General features: G+C 37.0%; 2 protein-coding genes across 9 annotated transcripts in view; one reads left to right on the top strand and one right to left on the bottom strand.

Annotated features, from left to right (window-relative positions):
* Nucleotides 1-4,087, top strand: part of MAP3K19 (mitogen-activated protein kinase kinase kinase 19) — a 59,257-nt gene extending 55,170 nt beyond the window's left edge. The window contains exon 14 of the mRNA XM_070507580.1: nt 2,906-4,087. Within this exon, the coding sequence (XP_070363681.1) occupies nt 2,906-2,972 (67 nt within the window). The 3' untranslated portion in view covers nt 2,973-4,087. The remainder of the gene's footprint in view (nt 1-2,905) is intronic.
* Nucleotides 4,088-8,928: 4,841 nt separating this feature from the next.
* CCNT2 (cyclin T2) overlaps nt 8,929-18,405 on the bottom strand; it is a 39,902-nt gene continuing 30,425 nt past the window's right edge. For 6 of the 8 annotated variants that reach the window (XM_070507581.1, XM_070507585.1, XM_070507584.1 and 3 more), the window contains 3 exons: nt 17,782-17,945; nt 13,663-13,733; nt 8,929-13,159 (listed from right to left, as the gene is read on the bottom strand). In XM_070507581.1, coding sequence (XP_070363682.1) covers nt 11,732-13,159; nt 13,663-13,733; nt 17,782-17,945 — 1,663 coding nt within the window. In that variant the 3' untranslated portion in view covers nt 8,929-11,731. The remainder of the gene's footprint in view (nt 13,160-13,662; nt 13,734-17,781; nt 17,946-18,405) is intronic. The other 2 variants (XM_070507582.1, XR_011502784.1) reach the window with 2 other exon arrangements.

Here is an 18,405-nt window from a genome sequence, read left to right as displayed (position 1 = left end):
TGCATGTACAGGATGAGGAAGGCCTGACAACCTAACGCTATTTCTTCCCTTTCATGGAAGTATGTTCTTATTCCTAGATGAAAAATTCTAGTGTCTCAGCTTTCAGCAAGCATATAGGGCAACTTCCCACTCCCAGGGGGGTCATTTAGTTTTAACGAATCTCGGAACCCACAGGTCTCTCTTTCTGCCGATGAATGTGCCTCTCTTTCAGACCCTTTGCCTCCCTCCCCCAGCATGCGTGTATCGGCCTGTCCTGGTTAATTTCAGGGGAAGACGTGGGCCAGGGCAGGAACACATACTCCAGGGGTGCAGTTCTGGGCATCCCGAGATGCAGAGACACTGTAGGTGTTCCAGCATGGATTTTGTGGACAGAGTCCCAGGCACAGAGCTGCCCTTCCTCCCCCTAAAAAACCCCAAACACATAAAAGGTGTTAGGAATATCACATGGACCAGTACTAGTTTTGGAGATTGGTCTTAGCTCTTAACACTCTTGTAGTTGCTTTGTTATAAACTGAACAATTATCTATCACTGATCCACAGAAACACAGAAACTACTTGCTATTCTTTTAAGTTGTCATTACTCATACACACATGTACACACACACACACACACAAAGGTTTAAAAAGAAAGGGTGGAATCTCTTTTATGGCTCTCCTTTTGAACCACTGCTTAATAAACTAAGCAATACACAACTCACATCATTGATAATCAATTAATAGGGTTGTTGTGAAAGTTAAGTGAAACGGTGTATGTAAATTGCTTAGCAGAGTTTGGGGCACATAATTAGGGCTCTATAGTTGATAACCATTAGGGAGAATACTAATAATACACCTTACCTAGTTAGTGTCATCTACAAGCATATAATTACCTCCTGAAATTCTATGGCAAAGACTCTAAAGACTCTAGAATCTCACCTGATGTCTATGACAATACTCCTTGCAGGTGTGGATAGTCAGAAATGAAGGGGTGTAATGCACTCTTGAAAATTCAGAAGTAGAGGTGATGAGGTGCAGACCAGGAACAAAGACTGAATAGAACAGAGATGGATTTGGGAGAGAAGTAAGAAGTAAGGGGTATTCCTATGGGCAGGCTGAAAGTTCTGGGAAGTCAGGCCAAGGAGTTTAGCTTTGCGGGAGTAGACAGTGAAGAGCAGGGGACTGCAAAGGACTTAGGGTAGAGAATGCCAGGAAGAAAAAGGTCTTTGGGAAGGCAGGTCATATGGCAGCGTACTGACAGACCTTGACTGGAGGCTGCTTGAGACTAGAAGATCACGCGGGAATCCAGAGCTTGGACTTTGATGGTGGTGGCAACAGTGGGACTGTAAAAAGGATTCCAGAACATTTCAGAGGAAGGTGAATCAAGACTTGGTGATGGAGGATGACAGGACTTCATGGTTTTGAGTCTGGATAAGGGAAGAAATTATAATTGAAAGTCATGAAAGAAGGACAGGGGAGGAAGTTGAAGAGGGTTCCCTTCATCTAAGGAAACATTTGAAGCTATGAAATTGGAGCTCTGGAAAGCAATTAAGATTGGAGGTTGGTAGCTGTGGTCGTGAATCATAAGGTTGGTAGCTATAGCTGTGAAAAAATTAGAAGGCTGAGGAAAATGTTATTGAAAATTCTCATGGGAGAAGATAACAGAATACGCACGGCATCAAATCTAGCACATACCTGGAAGGAAGGAAGAGAAGGAGGTCAGGAGAGAGGCGGGGGTGGGGGTGGGGGGGGGCGGAAGAGAGATGCCCTAAGGGGGGAGAAGAATTAAGAGAACAGTTTCCCCTAAGTCTAAGCAGAAATTATTTCAGGACGGAGATGCTACAGAGATAAGGAGGATAAGCTCCTTAAATTTGGTAACCAGAAGGTCATGGTTAATTTTAAGAGGGCAATTTCTATACAGAGAGGAGTAGTCTGAATGGTTAAGGATTCAGGATAATGAATGTTGTAAAAAAAAGACACTGGGTTTGGCCCCGTTAGAGAAATTTGGCAGGAATAGAATAAACAGGATGGCAGCTAGAAAGGGTAGCCAGGTTATGGAAGGGATTTTTGGAGAGGAGATTTCTGCATATTGTGAAGTCAAGGAGAACCTCCTGGGGGAAAGGTTTTGATTTCAAAATGATTTCCGATCACTTTCTTTATTATTTTATTTTTATTTCCATTTTCACCTGGGCTATTTTTCATGGTCATTTGCTTCCAAAATTACCCAAAGATAGCCAATTTAAGCAAAAGAACGCCTTTGGAATAGGTCATTGCTGATAACCATTGACTGGTTTATTAGTTCATTGACAAAGGCTTTTCAATTTCTTGAGGAAAAAAACCTAAGCCACAATTGTACTAATTGAGCAACTCTCTCTCTTTACTTTATGCTCACCCAAGAGTCCTCCAAATGGGATTATTTCAATTAATCACCAGAGCACATTTAAATGCCTACTTATTAAAGGCTTTTTAATTCTGGATTCCAATGTCTCTAAATTTTAAAAGTAAATTTAATACTAATTAAAAGTGCATTAAATGTGCATTTAAAAGTGTGAATTTTACTTGTATATATATTATAACCCAAACTGAATGAAAGTATAATGGAAAAGTAGGGCCTAGCTTTTAATCATAATAGTTACTACTTTTTTTTTTTAATAATTACTACATGCCAGACACTGTTTAAAAGCTGTACACACATTACTTAAATTTCCCAGTGAGTTAGGTATTATTGTTATCCCCATTTTACTGATGAGGAAAGAGTCTGAGCATTTGCCTAAGATCACACAGCTAAAAACTGGAGTCTGGACTCAACCCAAGTCTGTTTGACTGGGAGAGGTTGAACTTCCATCTTTAAAGTTGGCATTGAGTCAAGCAGACCTAGTTGGCAGGCACACTGTTGGGTGTTGCTTCTAATGTGTTTTTCCCTTCTTAGGGACCAGCATGAGCGACCTTCTGCTGTCCAGCTCCTGAAGCACTCCTTCTTGAAGAGAAGTCACTGAACATACATGAAGACGTCCTTCCCAGTTCCATTATACTCAGTTATTGCTTCACTGTGGGAATGATGGTGAAGGGACCTTTGTTTTCCTACTGGAAAGCCAATCTAACTCAATTTAACCAGATCCTGCAGTGTCACTAACTGAAAAGTTTGTTACATGTTAGTCTCCTCAAGCTTCTGTCACAATTTACCCATGTATGAGAAAATTTTCTCAATAACAACAAAAAGACCTATTCCAGTGTTTACAGTTTTGTCTATCCAGGAACTACAATCTCTATTGCCTTACACGATATTTCCTGTTATTTTTGGCCTGTCAATTTTAATGTTATCAGTTTGAAATAAAGTATAAAAATAAGAAAAGTGTATTTTCCTGCTTCGTGGGTAAAGATCTTATTTAATTCTTGCAAAGGAGACTAGAGGAAGGTGAGAAGTTGAGTAGAAAGATGCTAGATTCTGTTTTCTTTGGTGGCAATCTTAACCTTGCAGATCATGAGAGCTTTAAGGTTAACAGGAAGAACTAATGGCCTTAGTATTTCATTGATCAGAGGGTCTCTGATCTCCTTAAGAGTCTCCACCTACGAGAAGCTGGACTAAGTGGCCCCATAAACCTCAGACTGATTTAAGGTCTTCACTTATTTGCAGAATGAATTAGGTCATTACCACATCTAGAACTAGCTAAACCTAAGCCAACTAGTAGGATAAAAGCTAGATCTAAGGGGAGAATGGTTGAGCATATAAACTTTTTCAGGGCACTTGGCTAACTTCGCCTGAATGAAGGACATCCCCGCTGAGGTCACTCTTCACCTTCATTTCCAGAACATTGGAAAACCTCACAAAAACGAACATGGACAAGTTCTCAGTATTATTACAAGCCCTTGTTTTGTTGGTGGACTAGGCGTTTTGATAAGGTTTCTAATGCTGTCGATTCCACTTGTCTACTAAATTTCATTGACACCTATTGTTTAAGTTACATTTACAGATTGTTTTCACTGGTTGCTATCATTTCAAGATGGTACAAGTGCAAACTCACTGTAGGTGTATTCTAACACGAGTTGTCAGGCTTTGTCAAAATTAAGCTGCTGCTTCAAGTTTTTGAGAAATAAATGCAAAATGCAGTCCAAGTGAGTTAAAACAGATTTTACTTTGGCCAACATGTTTAAATGGGTCTTTGTGGGTATACCTTCCTTCTTTCTCTCCAATTTGTACAGTTCTTTTGTCATATATGATGGGAATTTAAGGCAAATGTTCCTTATTTTACTTGTATATCAACATAACCTGAAACATCATCTTGTTAAAGGGCTGTTTTTTTTTAAAATTTTAGTAGGGATCTTCAGCATTCTTTAAAACCTGAATCGTTATATCTGATTTTGGAGCATTATTTACATTCAAGCCTATTAAACTCTATGGGAAAAGGGCAGAGTAAGATGCTTATACTCTGTATACAAACCGCAGTAACGGATACACGAAGTTGGTGTTAACAAACCTACTCCTCTTCTATTGATAATACTGGACACACCTTTGGAATATGAGGTTCTCAATAGGCAAGGCTTTGTCCTACAAGCTTTCAGTTGTTTCTGTCATTCATTGTGTTTAACACACGACAGATCGGAAGTATGCTCTTCCCATTGCCCAGATGTTTGTCCCCTTTATAACTTCCTTAGGAGGAAGAGGGCTGAAAGGAGAGTGGGAGTGCAGACAGGCAGGGGCTGGGCGGGCTAGAGTTCACTGAGCTCTTAACAGAGAAAGGCACATCCTTTAATTCTGGCTGGTCTGGGTTGGTAGCAGTATCCCCACTTTATTAGTGGACAACAGAGTTCAGAGCTAAGTAACTTTCTCAAGGCCATCCAACGGGCAGGTGGGAGCTGGGATTGCTGCCACATCTGTCTGACTTTAGAGAGCCCTTTCCCTACTGCCTCCCAGATTTGTGGTTTATGAATGACATCGGGTACATCGTTAAGTTTTACTAAAATGAAACTCCACTGAGATGCTGATAAACAAATTCACCAGTCCAGTTAGTGATTCTGACTAGTTTAATGGTGTGAAAAGCTTTTCATTTTTCACTTACCAGCAACACTGCATTCCTTTCTATGACCACCTCCTTTTTCAAGATGCACAATGCCCCAAGTTTTCAATCACTTTGAAAAGTGCATTTCATTATGTACTGAATCTTCCTCTATGCTCTGGGCCCCAAACTCAAACAAACAAAAAAAAAAAGTTTAACTCTTCAAGTAAAATTCTAAAAGCAGTTCAAACTCTACAGCATCTTCCTAACTTTAACCCACTTTAGCCCTTACACTGTGGACATTCTCAGTAGCTGAATTAGGAAAGTTGCCATAGTGGAAAAGAGCAAACTGTGGTATGGGATCGGGGAGTGCGCAGTATTACCATTTACTCGCTTTACCCACTGCCTCCTGCAGGATCACTACAGTAGTCCTAGGCCTTCTACAGTGTAACGAGTAGCTCCAAGATAAAAATCCACTTGATCTGCTCAATGAGCGGTCAAAAGCCTCCATCACCTACCAGGCCATCTTTATTCCTCATACTTGCTGGACTTGCAAGTATTAATTCTTTTTAAAGTAGCTATGTAATGTAGAAAATTGCATTTAACAAAGCTTTCTGGGTGATTCTGTCAACAGGAAGTACCTGGTGTAGGCGGTCTGTACCTTCACTGGTAATCAACAAAGTTAACAAGAAAGTGTGTGTGGCACTGTGCTGTTAAAAGTTGCAGCAGCACAGTCCCCGAGGAAAGGCTATACACTTTGTCCTATTGCCATGACTTCTCAAACCTGCAGTTGCTCCTCTGGACTGAGACTAAAGAAAACTTCTCAGGTGTATGCCTGGATGTTTGTAAGGTCTCAGTAAGCCTCTTAATTTCATGGCAATATGATAAAACCCCTCATCAGCGAAGCCCTACATTGCTTTGGGAGGTGGCGCTGCAGGGAGGGAACAGGCAGGTCACATACTAGAGCTAAAATAAACATGCACAATTTTTTTCATTATATTGACAACAGAAGAAAAAAGGAGGGAAGAAATGAGGAAGTAGGATGAATTATTAAATGGAATTACTAACTTTGGTTAAGTGGAATTACTTTGTAACATTTCTACATAAAACAGGTAATTTATAATATGCTGATAAAATAAGCTCTCACTGGTATTATCAACATCAAATCTTTTAATGTGATTTCAAAACATTTATCTTACATTTAGGCTTAAAATGCATTTTAGAGGAAGTAACTTTTCTATCCTAGTTCTATTTTATTAAAGCCATTGCATGGCTTCCATTTTCTTTCAAGTGGAAGGTGCAGGAAAATCAGTAGAAGGGATGGGGGGTTGGAGAGCAGCCATATTAAAGCAGTTTGTGATTAAATATTTTTTATGGATAATTCCTCTTCCAGATAACTGTAATTACTCTTTGCTTTTTGTGGAGGTAATGCAAGAGATTAAACAAGAAAATTCCCTATGAATTAGAATCACAACTTAAATTCTAGAAAACAGTAGGCATACAATATTTAATACACATTCAAGTTTAATGCACCGGGATTGGCCTTCATCGTTCCATGTAATATCCAAAATATACCTCTATCAGGATTCTCCTCAGTGTCATCTATTCAATTTAGCCTTCCCTGATCACCCAAGCCTTCTCTCTCACAACCCACGAATAGGTACTATTATGGACATTTTGTAGGGAAGGAAATCAAGGCACAAGGTCAAGTAATTCACCCAAGGTCATCAGCTACTAAGTGGTAGGGCTGAGACTGGAATGCGGACAATATGACTGCAGAGGCCATGCTGCTTGATGATATAAAGTTACTCCGCTAAAGAGTAACAGATAGCAGAGACTTTATTTCCCACATTTCCCAGGGACCAAAAGTTATTTCTGATTCACATTAACAAGACATGTTAGAGCCTTGGATTTATGTTGTCAATAAACAAATTTTATTAATAATTCCTTGTAATAGATACTGAGCTGAAATTCAATGACTAATTGAATTCATGCCATATACACATATTCCTGTTTTGGATTTTCTATCAGCAAACATCCTATTCAACAGTCCTTGGGGGGTTTTGTGTACATTCAGAAAATGAAATCCCAATCACTGCTGACGACAAGTGAGTACACGTGAAGTTTTTCAAACCAAGTGAAACTGCTTGAAAAACACATCTTAAAAATAAGAATGCACTCCCTACTTAACAATAGGCAAATCAAATCAAACCAGCTACTAAACAGGTTTTAAGTGAGACTTCCTCCCAAAACTTGGAAATAAAGGATATTAGACAGCCCTCAGAATTTACTTTCGAGATAAATGGATCACAGCAAATGGGTTAAGTCATTTTTATAAGAACAGAATTACTCCTAGACATACAACCTCCAATGTATCCCCCTTATCAACCAACCTAAAGAATCTGTTAGGCAGAAGAGATACTGGTAAATTATATAGAACAGGAAAAGAGGAGTCAGAAGCAAAAGCTGGCTGTGCTCAAACTGACACTGAGGAATAAAAAAGGGATTCATGGTATCAGACCTGGAACACTTTGAACATTCCAAATCCACTGGCAAGATCACCTCTATTGTAAAGACAGGTGTTTCAGAGGCAAACTTCTCTTACAAAACAAGCAAACTTTTGATTATTTGGCTTACACGCCTCAGCTGACAGTGATCAAATTTCAGGTATTAACATAGCTGTGAATTCTCAAATTAACACACTGGTATCATAACCTGGCAACCTAGGAGGACAGGGACAGAAAGTGCTGCTTTTCCAATGCAAAAATCCTGGTTCAAATCAGCCTATCATAAACAGACGGGCACATGAGACGAGCACGCATCATCCTGTGAGCTCAGTTAGTTCTACTCCTGTGAACTAAGTTCCCCCTAGTGTGGGGTTTGCTGATCTTTCATCTGCGTAAATGGACTTAGTAAACACTGCTTCTCAAGAAAGCCTCTTGATGGAGGCTGCTGAATCAAGAATTCTTCATAACAAAAGCTCTCAAGTTTTCCTCAGCAAAGACATCTTAAAAATCACCTACCAATTTAAGCCCTGTAGCAGGTGAGAAACAATTGCTTTACGTTGAGATAAAATTTGGGAATACTGGGATTATTTGAGAATAGAACCACCTTCTTTCAGAGATATTATGTTAAAAAAAAAAAATCCTTACTTAGTTCCACAGTAAATGCAAAACCCTAAAATATCTAATCAACCAAGGGCACTTATAATAACTTATGTAATAGTCATGCATATGTAAGAAGTGGTTTATTTCTATGGTTGGTTAAGGAATAAAAAGCAATTTAAATTATCAACTATAACCAAAAAATGGTGCTTAAAATGCTTTTAAGGTAAGGCATTTGGTAACAAAAACATCTTAAATTTGGTTCTCTGAAGTAGACCTCAACTAGTCATTTCTTTAGTTCAAAGAGGATAGATGGGCCAAAAAAATAAGGTAACCTACATAATTATAATCTGTTGGCACAAGTATGTAAGCACTCCTCATGAAATCCTGCATGAAACCATGTATCACGGTACAAATTTTCTTTGACCCTTAAGAACTCTAACCAGAATGAACCTGCACACCCAGAGGAAGATCAAGATGCACCTATATCTGCTTTAAAAGATAATCCTAGGGTTAATTAGTAGATTACTTTTCAGTATTTAAATACCTGCAACAAGAAATGAACCTCGGAAGAAAACTAGGACATTTTGCAAGGTCTTAACATCAAAAGATACTGCCACCAGTTTTGTAAAGTAGGCCTCTGAGAATGTTTCTGTGAAAACACACTCCTTTGCTTTGGTTCTGAAAATATTGTATTTTAAAGTAGCTAAGGCAAATATTTAGGGGTCACAGCTCAATATTGGAAAATTAGCTGAAAGAGGTAGAAGTAAAGTTTTTCTATGCAATGTGCTTCTGCATAAAGGTAACAAATCTATTATGATCTAGGGAAAACACAACTAAAAAATGAATCACTCTTTTATAGGATATTTAAAGATAATGCTTTTTAATATTTCAAACATTAAAAAAAAATCTCATCAAAAATGTATCACCTTAACAGTACTTTGCACATGTGGAATTTCATACCTAAATTTGATGATACTATTTTGGTTTATCTATGGCTACTTACAAGAAGACTCAGTAATAATGTCCATTCATTGGAGTCTTTTTCTTTGGTTGAGCCTATTGGGACCAGGTTGATGAACTAATTTATGCAAATGAGATGGTTAAAGCAAATTCATGGTAATATGAATTATAAGGGTTTTCATTTAATGGAAAAGAAACCTAAAACGGATTTCTATATTTATCCCCATTGTGGTTGTGGAAGCTAATATCCTGTTCAGAGGTTAAAGAGTTTGAATAGCTCACACAATCCTGTAAAAATTACAACTGGCTGCCCTTTAATAAATAAAGTCATTGTAAAGAATTACATTTACAGAGTGAAAAGTGAATACATAGCATTTCAAATTCCATTTTGGAAGTACTAATAAGTACTGACCCATAACAATATACACTAGCTACCTTTTTAACTGTCCATCATTAGCACCAATAAAGATTCAACAAAATTACCTTTATTCCCACATCTCAAAACAATTCTGCAAATTCTTAGTGAAGTTTTAAGTAGAGTCACAGACCTTAAATATTCACATTGTTTTCTATGTCATACTGAAAATAAGTTCACTACTTTTCTGGATACTCTTTACAAAATCTTATTAAAACTCCTGGTATTATCATCCCCAATTGTACAGTAGCACAACCACCCTATGTCATTTCACATGATAACTCCTTAGAGGTTTCACATCTAAATTACCAAGAACAAAACCCTTCCCTCCCTCATCTTGCACTCAGCTTAATTCTATACTAGTCCTTGGATTATGTACCACTGTAAAAGTATAACTGTATCAAAATTACCATGTTTATGGATACAATAATATGCCATACAGAGCAACAAAGTTACATGTAATGACAAAGATTACTAAAGTTATGCAAGACAAGAACAAATGTTAGGACATGCTAGCTATGCAAAGTCCCTAGAAAGAAGGTCCTAGCATCCTAAGTTCAAATAACATTGACAAAATAATAAACAATTATCTTTAAAAAATCATAAAGCTACCGGCAAATCAGGTAATTGCTAAATAAAAGTAGAGCACGAGATTAAACTCTCTAATATTTACAACTGCAACAAACTTGAGTAAAATTACAATTGTGCACATATCAGTGGCTTTGTAACAAAAATAATTCATATACATAGAGGAAAAATTAAGACAGTTTTTAGTTCAACAGAAGTTGAATTCAACCCATCTCAAAGATACTCAACAGCTCAAAGATTTACCACAGAATAAATTCAAGATTAGCTGATAAACCAGACATATTACTAGTGTTTAAGACAAAGTTTAAACAAGTTAAAGTCTATCATTTGTTCAGAAGTCAGATGACTGTGCAAACTTGACCCCAACAGATATACTGAGATGTGCAAATAAATGTAAAACCTCCACTAGCTGTTCACCTGGATGGAGGCTGACTCTTTTTTCTCAGAGCTTCCTGATAACAACCAGAAGCTGTAAGTACAGGTACAATGCACAGTCAGTGATCTTTTCTTTTTATTTATTGTTAGAATATAAAAGAAGTGAGAGAGCAATAGGTTTAATTTCATTTTTATAAGGAAGACTGCATTTACCTGAAAAAGAAATATGGGATCACACACAAACACGCTTCACGGGAGGAGGACGTTTAAGAATACGGTGCCATTCTGAACGCTCAAGGAAAAGCGATTCCTGTTTACTGTTGAAATATGTAGTGTTAAAGTTCTTTATTCAAGGAAAAAACCTAATTCTTCACTATGTAAGTTTTGTGAATTTAGTTTTCAAATCACAGTAATCTACACAACCATTATTAACAGCTCTGTGTTTATAGTACTGCCACAAGCCAACAAACACTTAAATGCACTTCACATCAAGAGTATGTAAACTTTTATTTTTCCCTCTTCAAGCCTTCAGAAAATCAGGGGCTATTTCAGCAGCCAAGCTGGTCAGAACCTCTGAAGGCAAAAGTTCAGTGCCTCGCAGTGTGTATGACCATCTGTGGCACCGCATACCCATCTGGTAGTGAAGTGTCCCCCTTCAGTGGCTTCCAGTAAGGCCTAGAGTTTAAGGTTAACATGAGAAAGTGCCACCTTTGTTTTAGATTAGTGATGGACTCTGACAAGATAAAATAAAGTTATTTTGTATATTGTTATACTTACAAGCAGCTCCAATCCTGAGTATTTATGGTAATATCTAAACATACAAAAATGTATGTACATTTTTCTCCACTTTCTTGTAAACAGTTGTCAGTATACTGTTTTATCCCTTTATCATTGAAACATGCAAATCATACATACAAATATAAATACACAAAAGAAAACAATTTACACTCATTCAAAAAGCCAAGCAACAACAACAAATAGCTACAGTATTCAAATTATAAATAACGAATGCTTGAGGCATCTTATATTTCTAAAAGCAGCCAGCCATTCATCCTAATGTTCTTAGCTGCAATTGTAGAAATACTGAGTTTCGCACCTTCCATGCTTTTACAGTATTTATAACACTATCATATGTGGAGATAAAGACTTGTTTACTATAATCTCTTCTTTTCAGAATGAAGAATAAAGCAGCACTTACAAATATTGAAGCAGTGGCAGCAACAGCAGGTGTTACCACTGCTAGATCAGGAGGAAGTTTCCACTCTAACAATTTTTAAATTAAAAAAGTAAAGGAAAAATTGACCTAAACAAATGTATTACATGTTCATTCCTTGGGCACTTAACAGCGAGTCCAGCATGTCGAATGTGTCTTTGTAGTCCATATGCTGGCTGTTTGTACTGTACTCGTGATTGACATCAGGACCGTTGGTCTCCACTGGCTTCTTGTCCAGTTTCACGAGGGTGCTGAGATGTCCGTAGCCCACCTGGTATGTGACAGGGGGAGGAGGGGGTAAGGGATGGTTAAAAACAGAGTTGTGAGAGGATATATACTGCTTAACAGAGGAGGAAGAACTAGATGAACTACCTGAACTTTTGGAACTTTTGCTCATTTTGGAGTGGTGGTTGTGAGATGCATCATTGATATGCAGCTTCTTCCTTGAAGAGCTGGAACTAGAAGAAATGCCATCACTGCTCAGGCCAACAGGACTCCTCAGAACAGTGGGTGGTATTCCATCAGCACTGTGTTTGCTGCCACCACTGCTGCTGCCACTATGTGAGTGGGAATGCTTGTGGCTGCTGGGGTGGTGGCGGTTGGAGGGATGCTCCTTGTGCTTCTCCTTATGGTCTCTGCTAATGTGTGGGCTGGAATGCTTGCTCTTCCCACTGCTTTCATCGGAAGAGCTGTGTCTTTCTGAGGAAGAGACTTTTATCTTCATTTTCAGTTCTTCTTTACTGGCACTTTTATCAGTGGGGGGTATTGGAATCCGTAATTTCAGCGATCCACTCTTTTCCTTCTTATCTGCCATGTATTTTTCAGGTTTTTCAGTATTTGTGATGGGAATTTTCATTTTAATGGGAGAAGTTACAGAGCTGCTGCTGGCTGCCTGTGACTGCACGTGTTTGTGTTGCTGTTCTACCTGGGCAGCTATATAATGATCTCTTACATCCAGATCAAGAGTTTCTAGCTTACGTTTTTCTCTATATTTATCTAAAGACATTTTCTGAGGAATTACTCCAGGAGTAGCAGAAATTGGCCCATGGTGTTTACTGCTCCCTGCTTTATGAGTATATTCTTGCTTAATAGAAGAATGATCAGAAATTTTGTCAGGTCTGTGATGTAATCCTGAATGCAGTGACACAGAAGGTCCCTGCTGAAAGTTGATGCTGTACTGGCTACTAGACAAAGATGTCTCCTGTTTCTGTGAATACATCTGTTCTGTCCTTGCTGATTCTTGGTGTTGAGGCCATTCTTGGTGTGATGACAAACCATATGAGGTACTTGGTATTCCTGTTGCTAGCATTGACAAATTATCAGATGTATGGCTGTCTTGAACAGAAATATTTCCTGAATTGAGAGGTACTGGTGCAGGGAATGCTGATGTAGATGGTTTCTGAAAACTTGGGTTTGTAGGCACACCAGTAACACTATCTACTAAAATGGAATTCTGGACCAAAGATGAACCAAGAAGTGGCGTTTCTGATACTTGTCCATCTACTTTTGGTTTCTTGGCCGCCTGATTAGCCTATTTAAATAAAACACAAAAGAAGCAATGACAGCAAAGGAATGCAATACAAATTTCTTTGCTTATAAAAAATTTATATTAAATATATGACAATAAAATCATCCAGTGTTGAACGTTTTCTGTTGACAGTAAACAAACAACTGTCTTATTTAGAGGCTGTAACAACTTGAAAGCAGTGGTTTTGGAATCAGATGCAGGTTAAACCCTAGCCGAGCATTTGACAAAGTAATTTGTCTAGGCTTTACTTTCCCCATTTGTAAAATGAGGAGAGTATTTCCATCATGTTCACTGTGAGAATTAAACAAGAAATATATAAAGTACATAGCAAAGTCCACTGGACACAGCAGTTGAATGTTCTATGAATGTATGTAGCTTAAGATACATTGTAATTATTTAGGCATATTGGAAATAATATTTAACCACAAAAATTCAAATTGGTTAGCTGCGCAATTGTTAGATAAGTGACAAAGTGATATTCTATTAAACCCTGCCAATTCTCTTACCCTCCAGTTTCGAATCCTCTTCAACCTACTAGGCGTTTTCTCCAATATTTGTAGAAACTCATGTGTTAACTCTAAAAATAAAATTTAAATGTAAAATTTAGAAGGTGCCTTTAGGATTTAAATTTCTCTCAAATGGGCAATATTAAAAAAAAGGGACCTCAAGAGTTCATCTGTCACACTCCTATTCAACCTTCAGCATATACAGAAGCAGACACAGCTCTGAAGTAGCACTCTTTTTAAAAAAGAGAGTCACTCCCCCTCCTCCTGCCCCAATTTTACATGTTTACTCAAAATCTCTGGAAAATTTAGTAGCACTAAAAAAAATTCCCCTCAAATAGAAAATCTCCATTAGGAAACACCATAGTAATAACTGTCACAGGCAAGATCCTTCAATATTCTTTAAAATCAGGGGGCAAAAGTTTGAGGGAAAAAATGGTAATTGTATAATCTCAACATACTTTCCTCAGGATATTTATGAATTACAAAGAGAAAAACAGTAACTTTATAATGGAGAAACGCAGCAGATACCGCCTTAACCAGTGTTTATGGTTATCATTACCAGCAATAAGACATATCAACATGAGGTACCCCTTGATAAGATGCACTGAATAGGGCAAAGGCCATTTGTGGTATTCTTGCCAAAAACGCATAACTTCAATCTAATAATAAGAAAACTTCAGACAAACTCCAATTGAGGAAGACTCTACAAAATAACTGACCATTATGCTTCAAAGTGTCAAGGTCAAAAAAGAAAAGGAAAGATTGACAAACTGCCACAGACTGGAAGAGATTAAAGGAGCAAGTCAACCAAACAGAACATGGGATCCTAGAACAGAAAAACTGAGGAAATCCAAACAAAATCTGTAGTTTAGTTAATAGTATTGTACCAATGTTAATTTCCTGGTTTTGATAATCACGTATTATTATATAAGATGTTAACACTGGAGAAACTGAGTGAAGGGTATATAGGAACTGCACTATTTTCCAATTTCTTTAAGCTTAAAATTATTTCAAAGTTAAATGCAAAAAGTTCTTCCACCTATACTCATAACTTCCTAGCAATCAACATTATTAACACTAATAAACTACCCTAGTTGTATTTTTACAACAATTTTTAAAAAAATTTAGGATTACGATGAGACGACCCACTTTCCCAAAGTTATGATTAATTAGTTTTCTACCCCCAAACAGTGTCATTAATAAAGTTACTGGCCACTCTCAAGACAAATATTAGTATCATTCAAATGAACTACAATATCATGTAATATACATAATGCCAATTCAGTGGAGACTACACAGATTCATTTATTATTTTTTAGTATAAATAGTAAGCTTCTCTGTAAACTATTCTAGGCAAATGCTAAGACTGATAATGAAAATTAAGACAATATAGAATTTGTCTCAAAGAAGCATAGAACATGCAAAAATTCAGCATCATTATGTTTACAAGGCTGTGACAACTAATTCCTGCTCAAGTCCCACAAGATTTTTGATTCAGTTTGGATGAAAAAATCTAATGCCTAGACCACCACTTCCTCATCTGAAAAAAAGACCACTTTTCTACTTGGACACTAATAAATCTAGCAGAGACGTAATACTTTTGGGTCCAAAATTAACAAGAAATTGTTTTGACTCAATTTCCTTAATAGCTTGGCTGTCAAAAATTAAATACATATAGTTTCTAGTCCAAAACCTGGTACACAGCAGGCACAAAATGTAAGCTTTCTCTTTCCTTTCTTAAGTATCCTATTCTATTAAACTTTATAGAGGAGGAACAAAAGAATCTGTCAAATAGTCACTACTGAAGTAATTAGCTATATGTATAAAAATCACAGTACGATGCTTAAAATAGAGGCCCTTCTTCCTAAAAGCTAATATACAGAAAAAAATTCAAAACACAAAAACACACATGAAGGTTTGTTATTAATCATAAAAAGAAAAGAAACCTACAAAACAATAAAAAACCTCACAGCTAGGCCAAGTCCAACCCAATGTCGTTTTTGGAACAGTCATTAAATGAATTATTTCAGTAAACACTGATAATTTAGACACAATGCTAAAATTCAGATACATCTTAAATATTGTTACTTTTTTTGTGTGATCAAAACAGAGAAAAGGCTGCTATATAATATGTTGAAATTTTCAACGTGTTAAGTGTCCAAGATTCCTATTTAATGGCTCTCCAAATGAATAATGGACTTGAGCCTTTTCAGAATGGAAGGAGAGGGATATTTAGGTGGCCGCTGTTGTGTCAAAAGAAAAATAACTACCTATAACCTAGGAGCAGGATAAAGGGAGATTACCTGCTTTTTGCTTTATTTTAGCACCACGTGTACAAACTAGTTTTATTAAGGTTATGCCTACTTTCTCTATCTATTGACTGCTAAAGAAAGATGGTGGCGTAGATAACCTAATTTTCAAGGCACAGATGAAAAATAACCTCCACTGGTTTTAGAACATGTCATTTCAAATCAATGAAGACTTCCTTCCTTCTGGATAAACTTTAAGAAAACATGTGGCAAGGGCCAGCCTGGGAGCGTAGTGGTTAAGTTTGTGGGCTCCCGGCTTCGGCAGCCCAGGGTTTGCTGCTTTGGGTCCTGGGCCTCTTATCAAGCCACGCTGTGGCAGGCGTCCCACATATAAAGCAGAGGAAGATGGGCACAGATGTTAGCTCAGGGCCAATCTTCCTAAGCAAAAAGAGGATTGGTGGTAAATGTTAGCTCAGGGCTAATCTTCCTCAAAAACAAAACCACACACACAAAAACCCACACACAATGAACCTCTGGCAATGTAAAGAAAAGAGTATAACCATGCAGCAGTAACACAGCATGAGATACACACTCTGGGAGAAATTTTTGAGGGAGGAAAAAACATCAGAAAATCAAGAGATCTTACAAAAAAGCGTATTTTACCACAAGGGTAGGTAAACTTTCGCCAGTGGGCCAAATACGGCCTGTGCCCTGTTTTCACAAACAAAATTTTACTGGAATACAGCCACACCTACTCATTTACAAATTGCCTACGGCTGCTTTCCAGTTACAGTGGCAGAGTTGTGTAGTAGCATAGACAGCACGCAGCCCACAGACCCTAAAATAGTTACTATTTGGCCCTTCACAGAAAAGGTTGCAGACTCTTAAGAAAACATCCATCTTAAAGAAAAATCTAAGATTTTATTGGAAGACCACATTCCAAAGCCATAGGATAGGCATCTCTTACTTTAGCTTTAATTTTGTACAGGACGTTGGGGAAAGTCTACAAAAAGACTAAGCTAAAAACCCAACATATCATTTTAGGTGTATCTGTTAGAAGTGTTATCTATTTCTTTTCTGAAATCTATAGTAGCTGTTTAAAATGTCTTAAGTCCCAAGAATCTCCTACCTCAGGCAGTTTCTCTTATTTCTCAATCAGAGAAGTTTCTTATCAAGAGACCTCCTAATTCCAGGTTTATAATTTATAGAATGTGTATCCCGTTTTTCCTTGTCAATTCATATTTAATGACACGAGGCAATAATGACATACTTCACCATCAATGGAACTACAGAGCAAGGAATGCTACCCTGAAAATGCCTTTAGCTCACTGCTTCACATCTTCTACAAGAAGGTAATAACCTGACTTTGAGTTTATATACTTTAAACTCAACAAAGTTAGTATACTTTAGGTATTCTTAAACGATAAACCTATAGCATTACAACTCATATTTTGTCGAAAAGTTCTGAAAGGGCCTTAGAAGTTCAGTGGTGGTTGATATATATTCAATTTTTTTCCTTTAGGCTAATGAATCCTTATTTTCATCCTGATTATTTGATCACATAATTATATTTTAAATTCTATTACCAAATTGTTAAAATAGAATTATAGGTTACATTTCTAAAGGGTCTTTATCCTTTGAAATACAAGTTGAAATATTAATAGATGAAATGATATCTGGGATTAGCATCTACCTAACTGTAGATGTAGGGGGATGTTGGATTGGCCAGCACTAGTAACTGTTCAGTTAGGCAATGAGTATACGGGGATTCACTATTTTTCAAACTTATACAGTACTTAAGTAGACAGAATTTCTCCATACTAAAAAGAAATATTTTTAATGTAAAAAAAGATTTATTTTCCCTACTTACCATCTAGTAATTCTAGAGTAACTGTAGGATCCACATATTCCCACCAATGTTTTCCATCAGTTGACACAGGAATCTCCCAATTGGACCATTTGCAAGCCAAATGAATGCATACACATGCTATCACTGTTGGTTTGTACTGAAGACAGAAGGTTGTAAGATGAAGACTGTTGTGGAGCAGGTTTGAAAATGAAGAGCCATAGAAATTCAAATATGTAAAACAAAGAAAAATATTTACCAGTAAGATTAGAGCATAAACAAAATTATAAAGGTTTTCTTCTTTAAGTCTAGAGTACAAAAACTTATTAAAAGTTAATACTATAGTTATAAAAATTCTAATTCTAAAAAACCCATAGATTATGAACATTTCCCACACTCTCCCTAGAGTATTATATTAATATTTATTAATGCTACTTACATATTAACATTTCTCAATTTTGTTTTTGCATCTAAATTCAAAGTATTTCTACTTCTTTATAAAAGGAGAGGAAGATAGTATACTTTCAAAAATCACTATATATAAGTAAAACACTTTAAACTTTTTTTGATGGTATTTTTGGGTTTTTAAAATAATTTTATGACATAGAAGTAAAGAAAATGCAGATGACTCTTTGTAAAATTGACAAA

The sequence above is a fragment of the Equus asinus genome, chromosome 4 (genome assembly GCF_041296235.1).
Source record: "Equus asinus isolate D_3611 breed Donkey chromosome 4, EquAss-T2T_v2, whole genome shotgun sequence".
NCBI classification, from domain to species: domain Eukaryota; kingdom Metazoa; phylum Chordata; class Mammalia; order Perissodactyla; family Equidae; genus Equus; species Equus asinus.
This window is presented reverse-complemented; position numbering and strand designations above follow the sequence as displayed.